The sequence below is a fragment of the Tachyglossus aculeatus genome, chromosome 4 (genome assembly GCF_015852505.1).
Source record: "Tachyglossus aculeatus isolate mTacAcu1 chromosome 4, mTacAcu1.pri, whole genome shotgun sequence".
NCBI lineage: Eukaryota > Metazoa > Chordata > Mammalia > Monotremata > Tachyglossidae > Tachyglossus > Tachyglossus aculeatus.
In genome coordinates, this window is record NC_052069.1 from 39,445,467 (window position 1) to 39,465,820 (window position 20,354).

A 20,354-nucleotide genomic window follows, 5' to 3' on the forward strand; every position below is an offset into this window, starting at 1 on the left:
TCATCATTATTATTATTGTCCAAAGTCACACAGCAGCTGAATGGCAGAGCCGGTTTTAGTAGCCAGTTTGTCAGACCCCCAGGCCCAGGTACTTTCCACTAGACCACACTGAGGGGTGGGGAACTGTAAGGGGTGAGGAATTGGGGGATTCATTAAGCCAAAGCCCCTCTACTTCCTGAAGTGAGTGCTGAAATGCCTAAAAGTAAAGTCCACTCCCGTCTACATGGATTGGCTCCTGCACACCCACACATCTTCAAGGTGCCAGGACTCTGTCCAAAAGAGCCAGGGATCTAGTGCTAATCACGGATCTGTGCCTCCAGGAATTGACCAGGGAAAGCCCTGGAACTCTGGCAGGAAGGATCGTGATGGTCTGTGTCTATTTGACTTAATGTGGGAGAACTGGTCTCATCCTATGAAATACCATGCTTTGCACAGGATTTAAGGTGAGATGAATACACGGGCATTTTTGGTCTCACTGTAGCAGGTTACGGCTGTACTAGAATCTAATCCGCCTAACATTAACACTGGAAGGACATCAGAACCGGGGCCCAAGAGACAGGGGTTCTGATCCAGGCTCCACCACTTATTTGCTGTGAGTCCTTGGGCAAGTCACTTGAGCTCTCTGTGATTCACTTTCCTGATCTGTAAAATCGTTATTAACATCTGTTCTCTTTCCCCTTTATATTGCAAACCCTTAGGCTGTGTCAGGTCTGGATCTTGTTTTGACCTAAGCACTTAGCATATAGTATGTACTTGACAAATATCACAATTATTATCATTGCTTACTAAGGCTGAGAGAGAGTTGGAAGATCTTGAAGGAAATGGGCCAGAGATTAAGCAACCAGGGAAGAAAAGTACCTGAAGTATTTTGAAAGTAATAAAAAACTGGGGCTTGATAGGATGTGAACTTTCTAATTTATGAGGAGGTAAATTTGGATTAGAAAACTGAAATACAGCTCTTGAAAAATAGTTAGTTGTCAAAGAGAGATCAAGTCTAAGAGTTTAGGAAGTATTCAATCATTGGCATTTTTTGAACACCTATTTTATGCAGAGTAATATACTAAGCACTTGGGAAAGTTCAACACAACAGAGTAGGTAGATATGGCCCCCCATTGAGCTTTCAGTCTAAAAAGGGAGATCACATTAAAAAAAATATGGCTAGGAGAAATAATAGTATCTGTGGCTCTCTGGGTTTTTTAATGGTATTTAATAATAAAAATAATAATGATGGCATTTATTAAGTGTTTACTATCTGCAAAGCACTGTTCTAAGTGCTGGGGAGGTTACAAGGTGATCAGGTTGTCCCACGGGGGGCTCACAATCTTAATCCCCATTTTACAGATGAGGTAACTGAGGCCCAGAGAAGTTAAGTTACTTGCCCCAAGTCACATAGCTGACAATTGGCGGAGCCGGGATTTGAACCCATGACCATTGACTCCAAAGCCTATGCTCTTTCCACTGAGCCACGTTGTTACTATGTGCCAGCCACTGAAATAAGCCCTGGGATAGATACAAGTTAATCAGGTTGGTCACAGTCCCTGTCCCACATGGAGTTCACAATCTGAATCCCCATTCTGCAGATGAGGGAACTGAGGCACAGAGAATTCGAGTGGCTTACCCAAGGTCACACAGCGACAAGTGGCAGAGGTGGGATTAGAACCCAGGTCCTTCTGTCCATTAGGCCAGACCGCTTCTCTAAAAATGAAGTCAATTTGATTTAATTTTTAAAGTAAATATCCTACAAATCACCCAAAGAGATTGTTAGGGAGTAGGAGCTTAGCAGTTCCTCACCTGGACCAGCACTGAACATCATGTAAAGGAAATTTACAGCAGTGCCAAGTTTTGGTGGCTTCTAGCCAATCATCACAGAGAACCTTGGAAAGTATGTATTGGAGAAACAAATAGGAATGTGCCAATTCCTCAGAATACTCAATCTGAAAACAATCCATGTTCCTAATCATGAAAACAATTGTCTGTCACAAACTAGTAGCCAAAGTGTGCTTGGAAAACAATGACAAAAATTGGTATGTCTGTTAATAAAGCTCTATTTTTCAAGCCATTATGAAATTGCTCTGTCTGAGCAGTTTGTCTTGGATGAGAATGGTTTATAGGAACAGTTACTGAAGCATCTCATTCAATAAAGCAATCAGAAAGCAAACTCATAATTTAGCAGGGCTCTGGAAAAATATAACTTTAAAGGGATTTGAAGCTTTAAAACTATGGCATCATCATTTGCGGTGAATGCCGGATTATCCCAGTAACCAGACAAAAAGATTCTAAATTTCTTCTGAAATCCTCTCTCTAATCTTATGATTCCTAATTGCTAAACAGGCCATTGGTCCTTAGCGAATGATGTCCCAGAACACCCTTAGTATCGTTATCTCAGGCAAAGAAATTAGTCAAAACGATTCCAGCCCACTCCTATCCTATCTCACTGATTTCCTCCTTCAACCCTGCGTGTACATTTCTCTCCTCCAATGCCAACCCACTCACTGGACCTCGATCTCGCCTTTTCTTGCTGCCAACCCCTTTCTCGTGCCCTCCCTCTGACTTGGAATTCCCTCTTCCTTCTTATGATATGATAGACCACCCCTCTCTCCACTTCCAAAGCCTTATTAAAATCACATCTCCTCCAAAAGGCCTTCCCCTCATTTCCCCTATTCTCTCTCCCTTCTTCTTCACCTATTCACTTGGATCTGTCCCCTTTAAGCACTTGATATTCACCCCACCCTCAGCCCCACAGCACTTAGGTACACATCCATAATTTCATAATTTAACGTGCCTGCCCCTCTAGAACATAAACTCCTTGTGGTCAGGGAACGTGTCTACCAACTCCGTTATTTTGTACTCTCCCAAGAGCTTAATAGCCCTCTCTGGGTCACAGCTGGAGAGTTTCCAGTACTCTACCAGCCTCGACTACAGCAGGGAGAGTCAAGCAGAGGTCTACCCATTCCATTCTTAGCTTGGGAAGTGACTAGCGAGTGGAAGGCAATCTGCTACAAGTCAAAACTCACTCATGCTGGGCTGCAGTGGCGGAGATGTGAGTTTACTGTTGGGAAGATGGCAACGGTTAACCAATTCCATATCTTTACCAAGAAAACTCCATGGATACATGACCAGAACAATTGCAGATGGAGAGCGGGGCATTCTGGGAGAGATTTGTCGGTGGTGTTGCTATGGTTCAGAAATGACTTGATGGCCTAAGACAAGAGCTTAACACAGTGCTTTGCACCCAGTAAGTGCTCAATATATGTCTTTCATTGATTGATTGATTTTAGTAACCGAATGATGGGCATGTATCTTTATCTTCTATTATTAACATTTTGGCAGCATTTTAATACTTGTGTTTTCTTACTTTGCACGCGCCTAAGCTATTAGGTTGATAAATTCAGGTATGTGGGCTCGTTTGGGACTAATGTGTCAAAAACTAGAATACAATGGTGATTTCTGTAGGCTAAAGAACTTTTCTTCTTGAAGTTCTACCCTTCAAAATAGAGAAAAATCATGACATTGTTTAGGTTTACTTATTTATTTTTTGCTAAGCCTTGAATCATTCTGTCTTTCCACAAATTTTAGAAAGTCAAATTAAGACTTTGCAGTGGATGAAAGCTAAAGGTCAAAGGGGAAATACAATGTCTCTATTCTACTGCCTTTTTTCTTGCTCTGTGCTTTGAAAATCTTCATTAAAAAAAGAGAAACTTTAGCTTAATTCACTGAGGTTTAACTTGCCTGAGAAAAACAAGATGTTTCATCCCTTCACCCCTTATTTAAACACTTGCACCCACTCTTCCCTTCCTCACTGCCATCTTCAACAGCTCACTCTTGTGACTCTGTTCCCCATGCTTAAGTCCCAACAATCTTAAAAAAAAACACCTTTCGTTTCCACTGCTCCATCCAGCTATTTCCCTATCTCCCTCTTACCATTCTTGTTCAAACTCCTCCTATGTTTTGTTTTCAACTGCTGCCTTTCCTTCCTCTCGTCCAGTTTCCACCCCCTCCAATGTTTCTCCGAGATAACCAACAACATTAGGGAAGACCTCCTGAAGAAGATGTCCCTTCAGAAGGGCTTTGAAGATGGGAAGAGCAGTGATCTTTCAGATGGGATCGGGGAAGAGACTTCCAGGCCCAAGGGAGGAAGTATGCAAGCAGTCAATGGTGAAAGATAAGAATGAAGCACAGTGAGTAAATTGGCTTGAAAGGAGCACACTTCCTTGTGAAATATAAATGCATCTACTCTATTTTAATCTTCCTGGACCTCTCAACAGCCGTGCCACTTGTGGACACCACCCATTTCCTGGAAACACTATGAAACTTTGATTTCTCTGTCACAATTCTCTTCTGGTTCTCCTCCTACCTCTCTAGCTGCTCCTTCTTGGTCCCCTTCAGTGGCTCTTCTTCTGCATCCCACTCACTTGAAATGTCACTCAAGGTTCAGTTCTGGGTCTCCTGCTAGTGTCAATCTATACTCCCTTCCTTGAGGGGTTCATTCATTCTCACAGCTTCAATTACAACTTGCATGTGGATGATGCCTCCCAAATCTACCTCACTAGTCCCGACTTCTCTGCTCTGCATTCTTCCTTTTCTTCATTCATTCATTCAATCATATTTACTGAGTGTTGACTGCATGCAGAGCTCTGTACTAAGTGCTTGGGAGAATACGATATAGCAGTAAACAGACCCATTCTCTTCCCACAACGAGCTTACAGTCTAGAGTTTCTAGAGTTTCTTCCTGCCTCCAGAACTTCTATCTCTTCATGAATGTCCCACTGGCACCTCAAGCTCAATATGTCCAAAAGTGTTCTCCTCATCTTCCCTCCCAAGCCCTTTATACCCTAATTTTTCAATCGCTGTTGACAATATCATGATCCTCACTGTCTCTCAAGCCCACAACCTTGCCATTATCCTTGACTTCTTTCTCTCTTTCAACCCCTCTGTTCAGTTCCATACCAAGTCCTTTTGTTTCTTTTCTTAATAACATTCCCAGATCAGGCCCTTCCTTTCCATTGATGTTACCATCATACAGGACCAGGTACTTCTGATATCCTGACTTGATCACTGCATCAAATTTCACTCCTTTCCCGTCTGTACTTCAATCTGCTACCTGGATTATTTTCCTACAAAATCTCCCCGCTTCTCAAAATCCATTGCCCATTCCTCTCTGCATCAAGCAGATACTCCTAACCACTACACACCAGTTTGTAATAATAATAATAATAAATAATGATGGCATTTATTAAGCACTTACTATGTGCAAAGCACTGTTCTAAGCACTGGGGAGGTTACAAGGTGATCAGGTTGTCCCACGGGGGGCTCATAGTCTTCATCCCCATTTTGCAGATGAGGTGAGACACAGAGAAGTTAAGTGACTTGCCCAAAGTCACATGGCTGACAATTGGCGGAGCTGGGATTTGAACCCATGACCTCTAACTCCAAAGCCTGTGCTCTTTCCACTGAGCCATGCTGCTGTTTGTACACTTGGCTCCTCTCACGCCAACTTATTCACTTTGTTTCATTCTTCTCTTTCACCATTGACCTCTTGCGTACTTTCTCTTTTGGGCCTGGAATTCACTCATTCATTCAATTGTATTTATTGAGTGTTTACTGTGTGCAGAGCACTGTACTAAGCACTTGGAAAGTACAATTTGGCAACAAATAGCGACAATCCCTACCCAACAACGGGCTCTCAGTCCCTTCCCCCATCCCATCTGAAAGTTCACTGCTCTTCCCATAATAATAATAATAATAATAATAATAATACTTGTTAAGCATTTACTACGCGACAAGCACTGTTCTAAGCAATGGGGGAAATACAAGGTTATCGGGTTGTCCCAGGTGGGGCTCACAGTCTTAATCCGCATTTTACATATGAGATAACTGAGGCCCACAGAAGTGAAGTGGTTTGCCCAAAGTCACAAGCTGACAAGTAGCGGAGGTAGAATTAGAACCCGTGACCTCTGACTATCAAGCCCATTCTCCTTCAACTATCAAGCCACACTGCTTCCCACCTTCAAAGCCCTTCTGATATGACATCTCCTTCAGGAGGTCTTCCCTGATTAATTTTTCATCCCCTACCCTAAAGGCAGAGAACTGTCACTTCATTTCTGTGTATCTCAGTTACCTCATCTGTAAAATGAGGATCGAAATGGTGAACCCCACTTGGGACAGAGACTGTGCCCGACTCGATTTGCTTATATCCTCCCCAGTGCTTAGTACAGTGCCTGGCACATAGTAAGTGCTTAACAAATACCATTATTATTTATTATGATTATTATTACTGAGCTAGGTTCTTTTCATTAAAATGGGGAAAAAATCCATACTACTAATTTCAGAATTATATTCAGAATTATGGCTGAGTGTTAACTTTCAAACAGCCAGCATTTTAGATTACATGAGTGGTGCTTGGCAGAATTAGCATTATAATTTCTCCTGCTGGAATATTAATAGTCTCCAGATGTTAACACATTTTAAAGGGTACCATCAGGATAGGATACTAGCCAGGCTAACACCTGAGGTAACTGTGCTAATAATGATAGTATTTGTTAATAATAATAATAATATTAATAATAATGGCATTTGTTAAGCGCCTACTATATGCAAAGCACTGTTCTAAGTGCTGGGGGCAATACAAGGTGATCAGGTTGTCCCACGTGGGGCTCACAGTCTTAATCCCCATTTTACAGATGAGGTAACTGAGGCACGGAGAAGTTAAGTGACTTGCCCAAGGTCACACATCTGACAAGTGGTGGTGTTAAGCACTTACTATGTGCCAAGCACTGCTCTAAGTGCTGAATCCATTAGCATTTCTTTGGACTTGTCACACAAACTTGCTGATAGTGAGCTTGAATAGATTGCTCATCTAGCTACTTAAAAAAAAAGACTAAATTCCAAGTTATGTCATGGATGGCAAGAGCCTTCCCAAATCATTATGAAATTTGTAAAAAAATTTTTACACTATTTACAGAAATCTGAAGGGGCTCCAACTGAACGAGGGTTCAGGGACAGTGCATTTGGCATGCAAAAAGGGCATTACTTTATCATCATCATCATCATCATCAAATGGTATATATCGAGCAATGACTGTGTTCAGAGAACTGTAATGAGGGCTTGGGAGAGTACAATACAACAGAGTTGGTAGACATGTCTCTGTTCACACGGAGCTTACAGCCACTTCTTTGGGCCTCACACTTCATCATTTAAACAGTCTTTTAGTTAAACTCTTTTGGATTAGAAAGAAGGGGAATAAATTGTGCAAATTCCTATATTTGCTTATTAGTCTTTCCACCTTGAACTCCTGAAAGAAGGGAAGGACCACGGAAGCTAATAGAGTGCAGGAAAAAGAAGTCTTTATGTCAGTAGATTGGAGTGAAAGGTAATAGTCAATGACGAGATGCTTTCCAAACTTAAGAGCTCTTCATTTTCTAGTGGCAGAGAAAAATTCCTCTTTAATGGCCAGATGGAGTCAGCCATACAACTAGAGAAAACCCTTAGGAGTCTTTTGTTTATCCTGTCACTCGAGGTTCCAAGTATTCTCCCTCTTAGAAACAGCTGCTTACGCTTGGATTGAACATTTCCATGGGTTCAATTGATTATTACACAATTAGATCATGAATCCCATGAAGGGCAGAGACCACATTTAATTTCCACCTATATATTTTCTCCCAGTGCTTACAACTGGGAGAAACCTGCTTGATAAAAACTACTAGTACTACACAAGATAGCAACCACCTGCTCATTGCTTCAGGAAGGAAAGGATGATTACTAAGATTGTAGCCTTTGCACCTTATTAATAGAGTCATTTTTACCAAATGACAGAAAGGATCTAACTCAAGGACTATTTTCTCCTTATCATTCATTCAATCGTATTTATTGAGCGCTAACTGTGTGCAGAAAGCACTGTACTAAGTGCTTGGAAAGTACAATCTTACAGTCTCATCAATACAATGGCATTGGGCCCGTTGTTGGGTAGGGACCGTCTCTATATGTTGCCAACTTGTACTTCCCAAGCACTTAGTACAGTGCTTTGCACACAGTAGGCGCTCAATAAATACAATTGAATGAATGAATGAATTTAAGCTACCCTAGTGGAAAGAGCAACGATCTGGAAGTCAAGGGATATGAGTTCTGATCCAGCCTATGCCACTTCTGTGCTGTGTGAACTTGGGCAAGCCAATTAACTTCCTTGAGCCTTAATTTCAACTGTAAAATGAGGATTCTATAACCGTTCTCCCTCTCACTTAAAACGTGAGGCCTATGTGGAACAAGGACTATGTCCGATCTGATGACCTGGTAACTAACCCAATGCTGAGTACAGGGCTTGGCACATAAGAATTGCTTAAAAATATAACAGTCACCATTATTATTATTATAGTTATAATTATTGTTATCTTCTAAACACTTCCTACGTGAAGAGCCCTGTCCCAGGCTCTTTTAGTAGAAATAAAAGCAATATTTGCCCTCAAGGATTTTACATTGTAAAGAGGAAGATGACTGGGCACAAATTGCCAAATTTACCAGAAATAAAAGAGTAAAGAACATCCACCTTCAGCTTTGTCAAACCACATAACAATAATAATAATTGTGATATTTAAGCGCTTACTATGTGAGATGCACGGTACTAAACACTGGGGTGGATACAAGCAAATTGGGTTGGACACAGACCCTGCCCCACATGGGGCTCCACAGTCTCACTCCCCATTTTACAGCTGACGTAACTAGGCACAGAGAAGCGAAGTGATTTGCCCAAGGTCACACAGCAAATTAGAACCCACAACCTTCAGACTCCAAGGCCCCTGCTCTCCCTCCCCACCTTCCACATCTTAAAAAGTCATTTCTTCCAAGAGGCATTTTCTGACTTCCTACTTTTTGATCATGCCAACTCACCAGGAACCTCTGTAATCATGCATATATTGGTTTATTCTAGACTGTGAGCCCACTGTTGGGTAGGGACTGTCTCTATATGTTGCCAACTTGTACTTCCCGAGCGCTCAGTACAGTGCTCTGCACACAGTAAGCGCTCAATAAATACGATTGATTGATTGATTATTTGTTCCATCTTCATTAGCTTATTTGTGCTTCTTCTCCTCAGGCTACTGAAGCCAAAGTCCAACATTCTACTATTCCAAATATACATCAAGTAAGCAGGGAAGAAAGGACTGTAAGAATGTACTACAGAACTCAGGGTGACTGTGAGGGATGACAGGGATGACTTCTAGACTGTGAGCCCACTGTTGGGTAGGGACTCTCTCTATATTTTGCCACTTGTACTTCCCAAGCGCTTAGTACAGTGCTCTGCACACAGTAAGCGCTCAATAAATATGATTGATTGATTGAATTCTCTTGATACCCAACACTCCCCTAGGGCAGTGCTGAGAGGCAAGAACGGTACAAATCATCATCATGAACAGTGGTACTTACTGAGTGCTTATAATGTGCCTAGCACTGTACTACTAATAATAATGATGGCATTTATTAAGCGCTTACTTAGTGAAAAGCACTGTTCTAAGCGCTGGGCGCTTGGGTGAGTACAATATGGCAGATTTGACAGACATGTTCCCTACCCACAACATGCTTACAGGCTAGAGAGGGAGCAGGACATTACGATAAAGAAATAACTTATAAGATATAATTTACAAATCAAAGAAGCACCCAGCTATTCTCTAACCAATTACATCCCTTTTTAAAAGCCCCTAAAATGCAAATCTAGTGTATTAATGATGCAAATTTAAACTGAGCGCTTATTATGTACTTGTGTCTTCCCAAGAAGTGCAAAGGTAATTCAGTTACAGTTTACCACCCCCAAGAACACCCACTTGCAATGAAGTCACAATCAAAGCCTTTTCACTGTACAAGACTTCTCTTTTACAGAGAGCTTGCCTAAAAATGTAAGCAATTTCACAGACAGAAGATCTGAGTAATTCTCAAAGGTCACTTTTTTCCCCCCAAACCGGTTCCTTTACCCTTACATTCACAATGTACTCTATGGGATTTTGGATTGTTCTCTATGGCAAAGCTACATTTAAAGTCTGGATGATCAAAAGCACTTTCCTTTGTTGTCTACTGAGTAGACTATTTGTTCAAACTGTTAAGAAAGAGGGTTTCTCACCTTGCTCCTGCACATGTACAACTCCCACAGCTATGCATAATGCAATAAGAAGGAAGAGATTTTTCCTGAAAATAAAAGAAAGAACAGTAAAAACAGTAGCCTTGCTTCATGATCAGAAACTTTCAACCTAAATGCCATATGGGAAAAAAAAACTCTGTTCAGAAAATGCATTCAGCAATACAACAATGAAAATATGATATTGGGGACACAGTGTTCACGATAGCATTTCTTACAACGTAACTAAATGATCAGATGAGTCCGCGATGGGGGTGCGATTTGCCTAAAGCAGTGTTTGGCTGGCTTACAATTTTGTCTGGGCAACCTATTAATTCTACCAATCCTGAAGTGAAGGAGTTGAACTACGGCCCAACATGGTGGCAACTCCTTCCACTCCGCCACTGGCCTGGTACCTGCCTCCCTTCAGTTTGGGGATCCACCTATGCTTCGGACTGCTGCTGGCCCCATGGATTTTCGTTTTTAATATAAAGAAACCAAACATAAGACTTCTCTTTTTATCTCCTCCTCCTACCCTGTGGGGAGATGAACCTTGGGCAGCACAAACTTCCCAAACTCTCGGTGCCCACTGGGAAAATCCACCCCATCTCCTTCCCCTTCCGCAACCCCTAGAGTGATGATGCTGATGATGATTGGGGTATTTGTTAAGCACTTACTTTGTGCCCAGCACTATTTAAACTCTGGGGTAGATAGAAGGTAATCAGGTTGGACACAGTGCCTGTCCCACGTGGGGCTCACAGGCTTAATCCCCATTTTCCAACACTTAGAACAGTGCCTGGCACATAGTAAGCGCTTAACAAATGCCATTATTAATTTGCAGATGCGGTAACTGAGACCCAAAGAAGTGAAAAGGTCACACAGCAGACAAGTGGCGGAGCCAGGATTAGAACCCACATCCTCTTACTCCCAGGCCTATGGAGCAGAAATCATTCTCCCTTCTGGCCACGGGGATCAACACAGAAAAGTGAGCCAGGTCAGTGGAAAGAACTGTTTCCCCCACTACAGCCTCCTCTCCAGAACCTGGGAAAATGAGCCGGGAAAGCACTTAGTACAGTGCTCTGCACACAGTAAGCGCTCAATAAATACGATTGATTGATTGACAGCTGAGGGAACTGATGGTGTCCACAGTCAGCCCAGTTTCCTTCCTTCTAGTCTTCATGGGAAGCTTGTCTCCCTTCTTCCCCAGTGCCACCCCCTGCTCAGAAGGTCTGGAGACTTCGAAAGCTCATTGTGGACAGGGAATGTGTCTGTTTATTGTTATTTTGTACTCTCTCAAGCTCTTAGTACAGTGCTTTGCACACAGTAAGCCCTCAACAAATATGATCGAATGAATGAATGCAGAGAGAGGACTGGGAGGCTTTATAAAGTGCTACTTCATGGGATCATCATCATCTTGTAAGCTTACTGTGGGAAGGGAACATGTCTACCACCTCTGTTAGACTGTACTCTCCTGAATGCTCAGTACAGTGCTCTACAATAATAATGGAATTTATTAAGTGCTTAGTATGTCCAAAGCACTGTTCTAAGCACTGGGACACAGTAAGTGCTCAATAAATAACACTGAATGAAGGATTTCACCTGATTAACATTTCATAAAGTAAAATCCGCCAAACCATTTTGGAACCGATCACACCATCATTAATTAATTCATTCGTATTTATTGAATGCTTACTGTGGGCAGAGTACCGTAATAAGTGCTTATTACACAGTACAATTCAACAAGAGTCAGACATAATCAACATAGATGAAGTTTCAGGGATGAAAGAAGCCCCTTTGACTTAGCAGAATAGCCAGAGAAAATGAGCCACTTGTTTGATTTCACCTTTATTTGTTCAAAAGAGGAATTAAGCAGGACAACTCAGGATACTGGGATATTAATTAACAGCTATTCCTTGCATTATCCTCAGTATTGGTGTGGATAAAGGAACAGAGGACTGTTTAGTATATGCAGAATATAGGTGCCCTTAGCATTTGGAGGCAAAATCATTAACAATGATTACTTCCAGCGTGTAACTAAAAAGACCACGCATGACACAGTCCCTGAAGCACATGCATTTAAAGAATGCCTTTGGTTCATTCAATCACATTTATTGAGTGCTTACTGTGGGCAAAACACTGTACTAAGTGCTTGGGAAAGTACAGTACAACAATGAACAGTGACATTCCCTACCCACAATGAGCTTACAGTCTGGGAGTTGGGAGAGAAGCAGATATCAATATAAATAAATGAAATGACAGATATGTACATACACGTCTTGGGGCTGGGAGGGGCAGAAAGCCAAGGGAGCAAGTCAGGGCGACACAGAAGGGAGTAGGGGATAAGAAAAAGTGGTTGAATTGTTGTAATGGCTGGTTGCAGCACATGGTGTTATTTTCAATTCTGCCTCTTCATAATTTGATTCTGCTAAAGCCTCTACTCAAAAAGAACTACCTTATTTCTCAAGGCTACATTCCAGGCTGGTCTATCTGCTAGTATGGTCCTGCTATTTTTGCACACTCTTTGAGGGCAGGGATTAGTTTATTGCATTGTACTGTCCCAAATTCTAAACGTGGTGGTCTACATGCAATAAGCACTCAGTAAATACTACTGATTGATATTGTCTTCAAACAAGCCATTACAGTGCTATAGTACTTGAGGTCATCCTGCACAGTGAAGAAACAGTGGGGACTAGTGGAGCCAACACAGGCCTGGGAGTCAGAAGGACCTGGGTTCTAATCCCGGCTCCACTACTTGTCTGCTGTGTGGCCTAGGGAAAGTCAGTTGACTTCTCTTTGCCTCCGTTACCTCATCTGTAAAATGGGGATTAAGACTGCGAGCCCCATGTGGCCTATGGACTGTGTCATGTCTAATATCATTTTATTTCTCAAAGAATTTCACATCGATTCTATTATCTTCTCGACATTGTTGAGAGGTGGTGAGGGTAAATGTTGCTATTTCTATTTTACAAATGAGGAAACAAAGCCTGAGAGTGGCTAAATCCTTGACTCTGCTCTCTCGTTCACCCCTCACATCCAATCTGTCACCAAATCCTGCCAGTCTCACCTGCGCAACATCGCCAAGATCCGTCGTTTCCTCTCCATCCAAACCGCTACCTTGCTGGTTCAGTCTCTCATCCTATCCCGACTGGATTACTGCATCAGCCCCTTCTCTGATCTCCCATCCTCCTGTCTCTCCCCACTTCAGTCTATACTTCACGCTGCTGCCCGGATCATCTCTGTGCAGTAACTCTCTAGGCATGTTACTCCCCTCCTCAAAAATCTCCAGTGGCTAACAATCAATCTGCGCATCAAGCAAAATTCCTCACCCTCGGCTTCAAGGCTGTCCATCACCTCACCCCCTCCTAACTCACCTCCCTTCTCTCCTTCTACTGCCCAGCCTACACCCTCTGCTCCTCTGCCGCTAACCTCCTCACCGGGCCTCGTTCTCTCCTGTCCCGCCATCGACCCCCCGGCCCACGTCCTCCCCCGGGCCTGGAATGCCCTCCCTCTGCCCATCCGCCAAGCTAGCTCTCTTCCTCCCTTCAAGGCCCTACTGAGAGCTCACCTCCTCCAGGAGGCCTTCCCAGACTGAGCCCCCTTTCCTCTCCCCCTCCCCATTCCCCCCGCCCTACCTCCTTCCCTTCCCCAACAGCACCTGTATATATGTTTGTACAGATTTATTATTCTATTTTAGTTGTACATATTTACTATTCTATTTATTTTGTTAATGATGTGCATCTAGCTTTACTTCTATTTATTCTGATGAGTTGACACCCGTCCACATGTTTTGTTTTGTTGTCTGTTTTCCTCGTTATGGACTGTAAGCCCATTGTTGGGTAGGGACTGTCTCTATATGTTGCCAACTTGTACTTCCCAAGCACTTAGTACAGTGCTCTGCACACAGTAAGCACTCAATAAATACGATTGAATGAATGAATGAATGAATGACTTGTCCAAGGTCATTCAATATATCAGAGCCAGGACTAAAATCTAGGTCTTTGGTACTTCCCACTAAACTAGTTTGCCTCACTTACTATCAGGGCATTTACTATTCTCCCCTAAGTTCAATAGTAATAATAGTAATAATAATGATGGCATTTGTTAAGCATTTACTATGTGCAAAGCACTGTTCTAAGCACTGGGGGGATACAAGGCGACCAGGGTGCTTACTATGTGCCAAGCACTGTTTTAAGCACGGGGTGGGGGTGGGGGGGGGCGGGGTACAGGGTAATCAGGTTGTTCCACGTGGGCCTCACAGTCTTAATCCCCATTTTACAGATGAGGGAACTGAGGTGCAGAGAAGTGAAGTGACTTGCCCAAAGTTACACAGCTGACAAGCGGTGGAGCCAGAATTAGAACCCACGATCTCTGACTCCCAAACCCGGGCTCTTTCCACAGAGCCAAGCTGCTTCTCTAATTAATTAATTAATTTTAATTATTATCTATTAATATTAAGGTATTATTGTATTAAGTGCTTGGAAGAGTACAATATACTAATGTACTAGAGTTGGTAGGCAGGTTCCCTTCCTGCAGCAAGCTTACAGTCTAGACAGTGAGACAGACATTAAGAAATAAATCAATTATGGATGTGTACCTAAGTACGGTGGGGCTGATGGAGGAGTGAATAAAGGGAGCAAATCTAATTAATTAATTAAATCATATTTATTGAGCGCTTACTGGGTGCAGAGCATTGTACTAAGCACTTGGGAAGTATAAAATTGGAAAAAAAGACTTCTCACAAATCCTCTCGATGTAGACAGAGATAATTTTAGGGCCATGCATTATAACAGTGTCTTTGTTTCACCTCCCTCAAACGAGGTTATCACTGGTATAATAGTATTTATCTGGCATTTTCTTTTTGAACTACTTTGCTGAAGGGAAGAGCAGATATAGGCAGTGCCGGGAAGGCTGGAGTGGCGTGGGAAGCAAGGAAGGGTAGCACAGAAGGGAAAGAGAGAAGAGAAAATGAGGGTTTATTCAGTGAAGGCCTCTTAGAGGAGATGAGTCCTCAATAATACTGAAGGTGTCTGTTGGATAGGAAGAAGGAGGGCAATCCAGGCCAGAGGCAGGACTTGGGCAGGAGGTGGACAGATAGATGAGATTGAAGTACAGAGAGTAGGTTGGCATTAGAAGAGTGCAGTGTGTCAGCTGGGTTGTAGTAGGAGAGCAGTGAGATGCGGTAGGAGGGGGCAAGATGATTGACTGTTTTAAAGCCTGTGCTAAGAAGTTTCGGTCTGATCAAAAGGTGGATGGGCAACCATCATCGGATCTTGAGGAATGGGGAAAAACGGGCTGAACATTTTGGTCAGAAAATGATCCAGGCAGCAGAATGAAGCTTGGAGGCAGGGAGGTCAACCAGGAGGTTGATAAAGTAATCAAGGCAGGTTAAGATAAGTGCTTGGATTAACATGGTACCATCTTCCTTGGCTCACAGACCCACAACTTTAGCGTTATCCTTGACTCATCTCTCTCATTCAACCCACACATTCAATCTGTCGTGAAATCCTGTCAGTTCAACCTCCACAGCATTGCTAAAATAATAATAATAATAAATAATGATGGCATTTATTAAGCGCTTACTATGTGCAAGGCACTGTTCTAAGTGCTGGGGAGGTTACAAGGTGATCAGGTTGTCCCATGGGGGGCTCACAATCTTAATCCCCATTTTACAGATGAGGTAACTGAGGCCCAAAGAAGTTAAGTGACTTGCCCAAAGTCACACAGCTGACAATTGGCGGAGCTGGGATTTGAACCCCTGAACTCTGACTCCAAAGCTCGTGCTCTTTCCACTGAGCCACGCTGCTTCTCAATCTGCCCTTTAAAATCTGCCCTTTATCCTCCTTCCAACTATTCTTATGCTGATCCAAGGGCTACACTTGTATGCTGCTGCCTAGACTATCGCACCATTCTCCTCAATCAATCCTTCAGTCATATTTACTGAGTGTTTACTGTGTGGAGAACACTGTACTAAGTACTTGGGAGAATACAACTTAACCGAGTTGGCGAACCTCCCTGCCTCTTTTCTTTCCCCTCTCCCGTCCATACTTCACTCCGTTAAACAGATCATTTTTCTTAAAAAAAATGCTCTGTCCACATCGCCTCTCTCAAAAAACCTCCAATGGTCACCCATCCACATCTGAATCAAGCAGAAACTTGTTACTCTTGGCTTTAAGATGTACAAATGGCTTTCCTCCTCCTACTTTACCTAGCTGATCTCCTACTACGACCCGATCCGCTCACTTTACTCCTCTGATGACCACCTTCTCATTGTACCTCAATTTTGTCTGTCTCGCCATCGACCTCTCTCCCTTGTCCTTCTTCGGGCCTGGAAATCTGCCAACCTTCAAAGCCCTTCTGAAAACTCATCTCCTCCAAGAGGCCTTCCTAAATATCAGTCAATCAATCAATCGTATTTATTGAGCGCTTACTGTGTGCAGAGCACTGTACTAAGCGCTTGGGAAGTTCAAGCTAGCAACATATAGAGACAGTCCCTACCCAACAGTGGGCTCACAGTCTAGAAGGGGGAAACAGAGAACAAAACCAAACATACTAACAAAATAAAATGAATAGAATAGATAGGTACAAGTAAAATAAATAAATGAATAAATAGAGTAATAAATATGTACAAACATATATACATATATACAGGTGCTGTGGGGAAGGGAAGGAGGTAAGATGGGGGGGATGGAGAGGGGGACGAGGGGGAGAGGAAGGAAGGGGCTCAGTCTGGGAAGGCCTCCTGAAGGAGGTGAGCTCTCAGTAGGACCTTGAAGGGAGGAAGAGAACTAGCTTGGCAGATGGGCAGAGGGAGGGCAATTCCAGGCCCGGGGGAGGACGTGGGCCAGGGGTCGATGGCGGGACAGGCGAGAACGAGGCATGGTGAGGAGATTAGCGGCAGAGGAGCAGAGGGTGTGGGCTGGGCTGGAGAAGGAGAGAAGGGAGGGGAGGTAGGAGGGGGCGAGGTGATGGACAGCCTTGAAGCCCAGGGTGAGGAGTTTCTGCCTGATGCGCAGATTGATTGGTAGCCATTGGAGATTTTTGAGGAGGGGAGTAACATGCCCAGAGCATTTCTGGACAAAGACAAGGCTCATTTCCCCATATTTGCCCTCCCTTCTACATTGCCTATGCATCTCAATCTATACCCTACCAGCACTTGATACTCACCTCAACCCCGCCTTTGTGAATGTATTCTCATACTCCACTATTTCCCCATCTGTAATTTAAAGTCTGTGTCCCCCCTCTAGACTGTAAACTCCATGTGGGCAGGGATCATGTCTGCTAACTCTACTGCACTGTTCATTCATTCATTCAATCGTATTTATTGCATGCTTACTGTGTGCAGAGCACTGTGCTAAGCGCTTGGGAAGTACAAGTTGGCAACATTCATTCATTCAATTGTATTTATTGAGTGCTTACTGTGTGCAGAGCACTGTACTAAGTGCTTGGGAAGTACAAGTTGGCAACATAAAGAGATGGTCCCTACCCAACAGCAGGCTCACAGTCTAGAAGGGGGAGACAGACAACAAAACATATTAACAAAATAAAATAAATAGAATAGTAAATATGTACAAGTAAAATAGAGTAATAAATCTGTACAAACATATATACAGGTGCTGTGGGGAGGGGAAAGAGGTAGGGTGGGAGGTAGGGGAAGGAGGGGGAGAGAAAAGAGAGGGCTCAGTGTGGGAAGGCCTCCTGGAGGAGGTGAGCTCTCAGTAGGGCTTTGAAGGGAGGAAGAGAGCTAGCTTGGCGGATATGCGGAGGGAGGGCATTCCAGGCCAGGGGAAGGATGTGGGCCAGGGGTCGACGGTGGGACAGGCGAGAACGAGGCACAGTGAGGAGGTTAGTGGCTCTCCTCACCACAGAGCGAGGGCATGGCGTACTGGATAGAAGGTCATGGGTTCTATTCCCAGCTCTGCCACTTGTCTGCAGTGTGACCTTGGGCAAGTCACAACTTCTCTGGGCCTCAGTTCTTTCATCTGTAAAATGGGGGTTAAGACTGTGGGGGTTAAGACTGTGGGACAAGGATTGTGTCCACCCAATTATCTTGTATCTACCCCAGTGCTTAGAACAATGCCTGGCACATAGTAAGCGCTTAACAAATACCACAATTATTGTTATTATTATTATTATTATTATTATCTAATACAGGGCTCAGCACACAGCTATGTGCCCCATGTAGGACAGGGACTGTGTCCATTTTGATTATCTTGTATCTACCCCAGTGCTTAGTATAATGCCTAGCACATAGTAAGTGCTTAACAAGTACCACAATTATTATTTTTTACCACTGATAGATTTTAGACTGATTTACCATCCAGAAGTAGGTACTTTTCCTTAAATGTTATTTTTTATTTTTTGATCAGCAAGAAGGATTGTAAGGAGAAGACACCAGTTTTCCTATCTTCCACCTCATCCCCTACTTCAATTTCATACTTTTACTATTACTACTTCACATAGCAATCAATCAATGATATTTATTGAATGCTTCTGTGTGCAGACCACTGTCCTAAGAACTTGGTAGAATACACTAGATTAGTTAGAGAGTTACTGGGTGTTTTATATTTGGGTACTTCTCCAGTAGCTTGTTGGTGTGTATTTGGGCCCCATGGCTTAGTGGAAAGAGCACAGGTTTGGGAGTCAGAGGATGGGGGTTCTAATCCATGCTCCGCCACTTGTCTGCTGTGTGACCTAGGGCAAGCCACTTAACTTCTCTGTGCCTCAGTTACTTTTTCTGTAAAATGGGGATTAAGATTGTGAGCCCCACGTGGGTGAACCTGATTACTCTGTATCTACCCCAGTGCTTGGAACTGTGCTTGGCACATAGTAAGAGCTTAACAAATACCATCATTATTATTATTCTGATTTTGTGGGTCTGTACAACTGTAAGCTCACTGTGGTCAGGGAATGTGTCTGCTGATTGTTCCCTCATTCATTCAATCATATTTACTGAGTGCTTACTGTGTGCAGAGCACTTGAGAAGTACAAGTTGGCACATATAGAGACGGTCCCTACCCAACAACGGGCTCATAGTCTAGAAGGGGTAGACAGACAACAAAGCAAAACATGTAGACAGGTGTTGTATTGTGTTGTGTGTGTGTATTATATTGTGTGCTGTATTGTGCTCTCCCAAGTGCTTAGTACAGTGCTCTGCATACAGTAATTACTCAATAAATATGATTGAATGAATGAATACTGACTTTGCCTTTGGGGGCAGGATATGTATTCATCATCATCAATCGCATTTATTGAGCGCTTACTGTGTGCAGAGCACTGTACTAAGCGCTTGGGAAGTACAAATTGGCAACATATAGAGACAGTCCCTACCCAACAGTGGGCTCATGTACAGTCTATGTAAGTGTACAAGCTTGGTTTGTGCGAGTGTATGAGAGTGTGTGTAGGCCAGGCCTCTGTGTGTGTGCACTTGTGTATGGGAGTTGTGGGCACATGTTCGTGTGTGTGCCGGCTGTGTTCTGGGTTGTGTGTGTCCTGTAGAATTCTTATCTGGTGCTGATCTCGGTTTTGGCATTAGGAATTTGAGTATTTGATTTGTACTGGGGGTACGAATCCACACATGGAATTAATGTAAATACATGAGGGCCTATGGAACAATGAGAGCAAGAGGAGGATAAGCGATAAAAGAAAGTAAGGAAAGGGAATGAGATGCAGGACAAAGGAGTCTGACGAAGAAAAGGTGGGGAACATAGAGAAACAATCAAAAGCAGCGAGACCAAAAAGGACAAGACAACATGGTGGAACTAATCTGGATTTGGGAAAGAAAAGATTTTAAACAGGGAGGTAAAAAGAGGAGTTGAGAGAGAAAACATAAAAATCCCCTAAATTGCTGTATCTCAGCTGGTGAATTCATTTATGTGGACATATACAAGTGCAGCCTAGATCAGAGTAGAACTCAAGTCAATTTAGACCTTCCAAGCATACCAATAAAATTCCACTGACTGACTGATTGAAAGATTCATTCATTCATTCATTCAATCGTATTTATTGAGCGCTTACTGTGTGCAGAGCACTGTACTAAGCACTTGGGAAGTACAAGTTGGCAACATGTAGAAACGGTCCCTACCCAACAGCGGGCTCACAGTCTAGAAGGGGGAGAAAGACAACAAAACAAAACAAAACATATTAACAAAATAAAATAGAATAAATATGTACAAGTAAAATAGAGTAATAAATATGTACAAACATATATGCATATATACAGGTAATGTGGGGAGGGGAAGGAGGTAAGGTGGGGGATGGG

General features: G+C 43.0%; 1 protein-coding gene and 1 non-coding gene across 2 annotated transcripts in view; one reads left to right on the top strand and one right to left on the bottom strand.

Moving 5' to 3' along the window:
• Positions 1-20,354, bottom strand: part of COL24A1 (collagen type XXIV alpha 1 chain) — a 500,281-nt gene that overhangs the window by 452,553 nt on the left and 27,374 nt on the right. The window contains exon 2 of the mRNA XM_038745410.1: positions 10,103-10,167. Within this exon, the coding sequence (XP_038601338.1) occupies positions 10,103-10,167 (65 nt within the window). The remainder of the gene's footprint in view (positions 1-10,102; positions 10,168-20,354) is intronic.
• LOC119927980 lies at positions 2,867-3,004 on the top strand. The gene has a single exon (XR_005450942.1). It is a non-coding gene; the product is annotated as a small nucleolar RNA SNORA7 (small nucleolar RNA).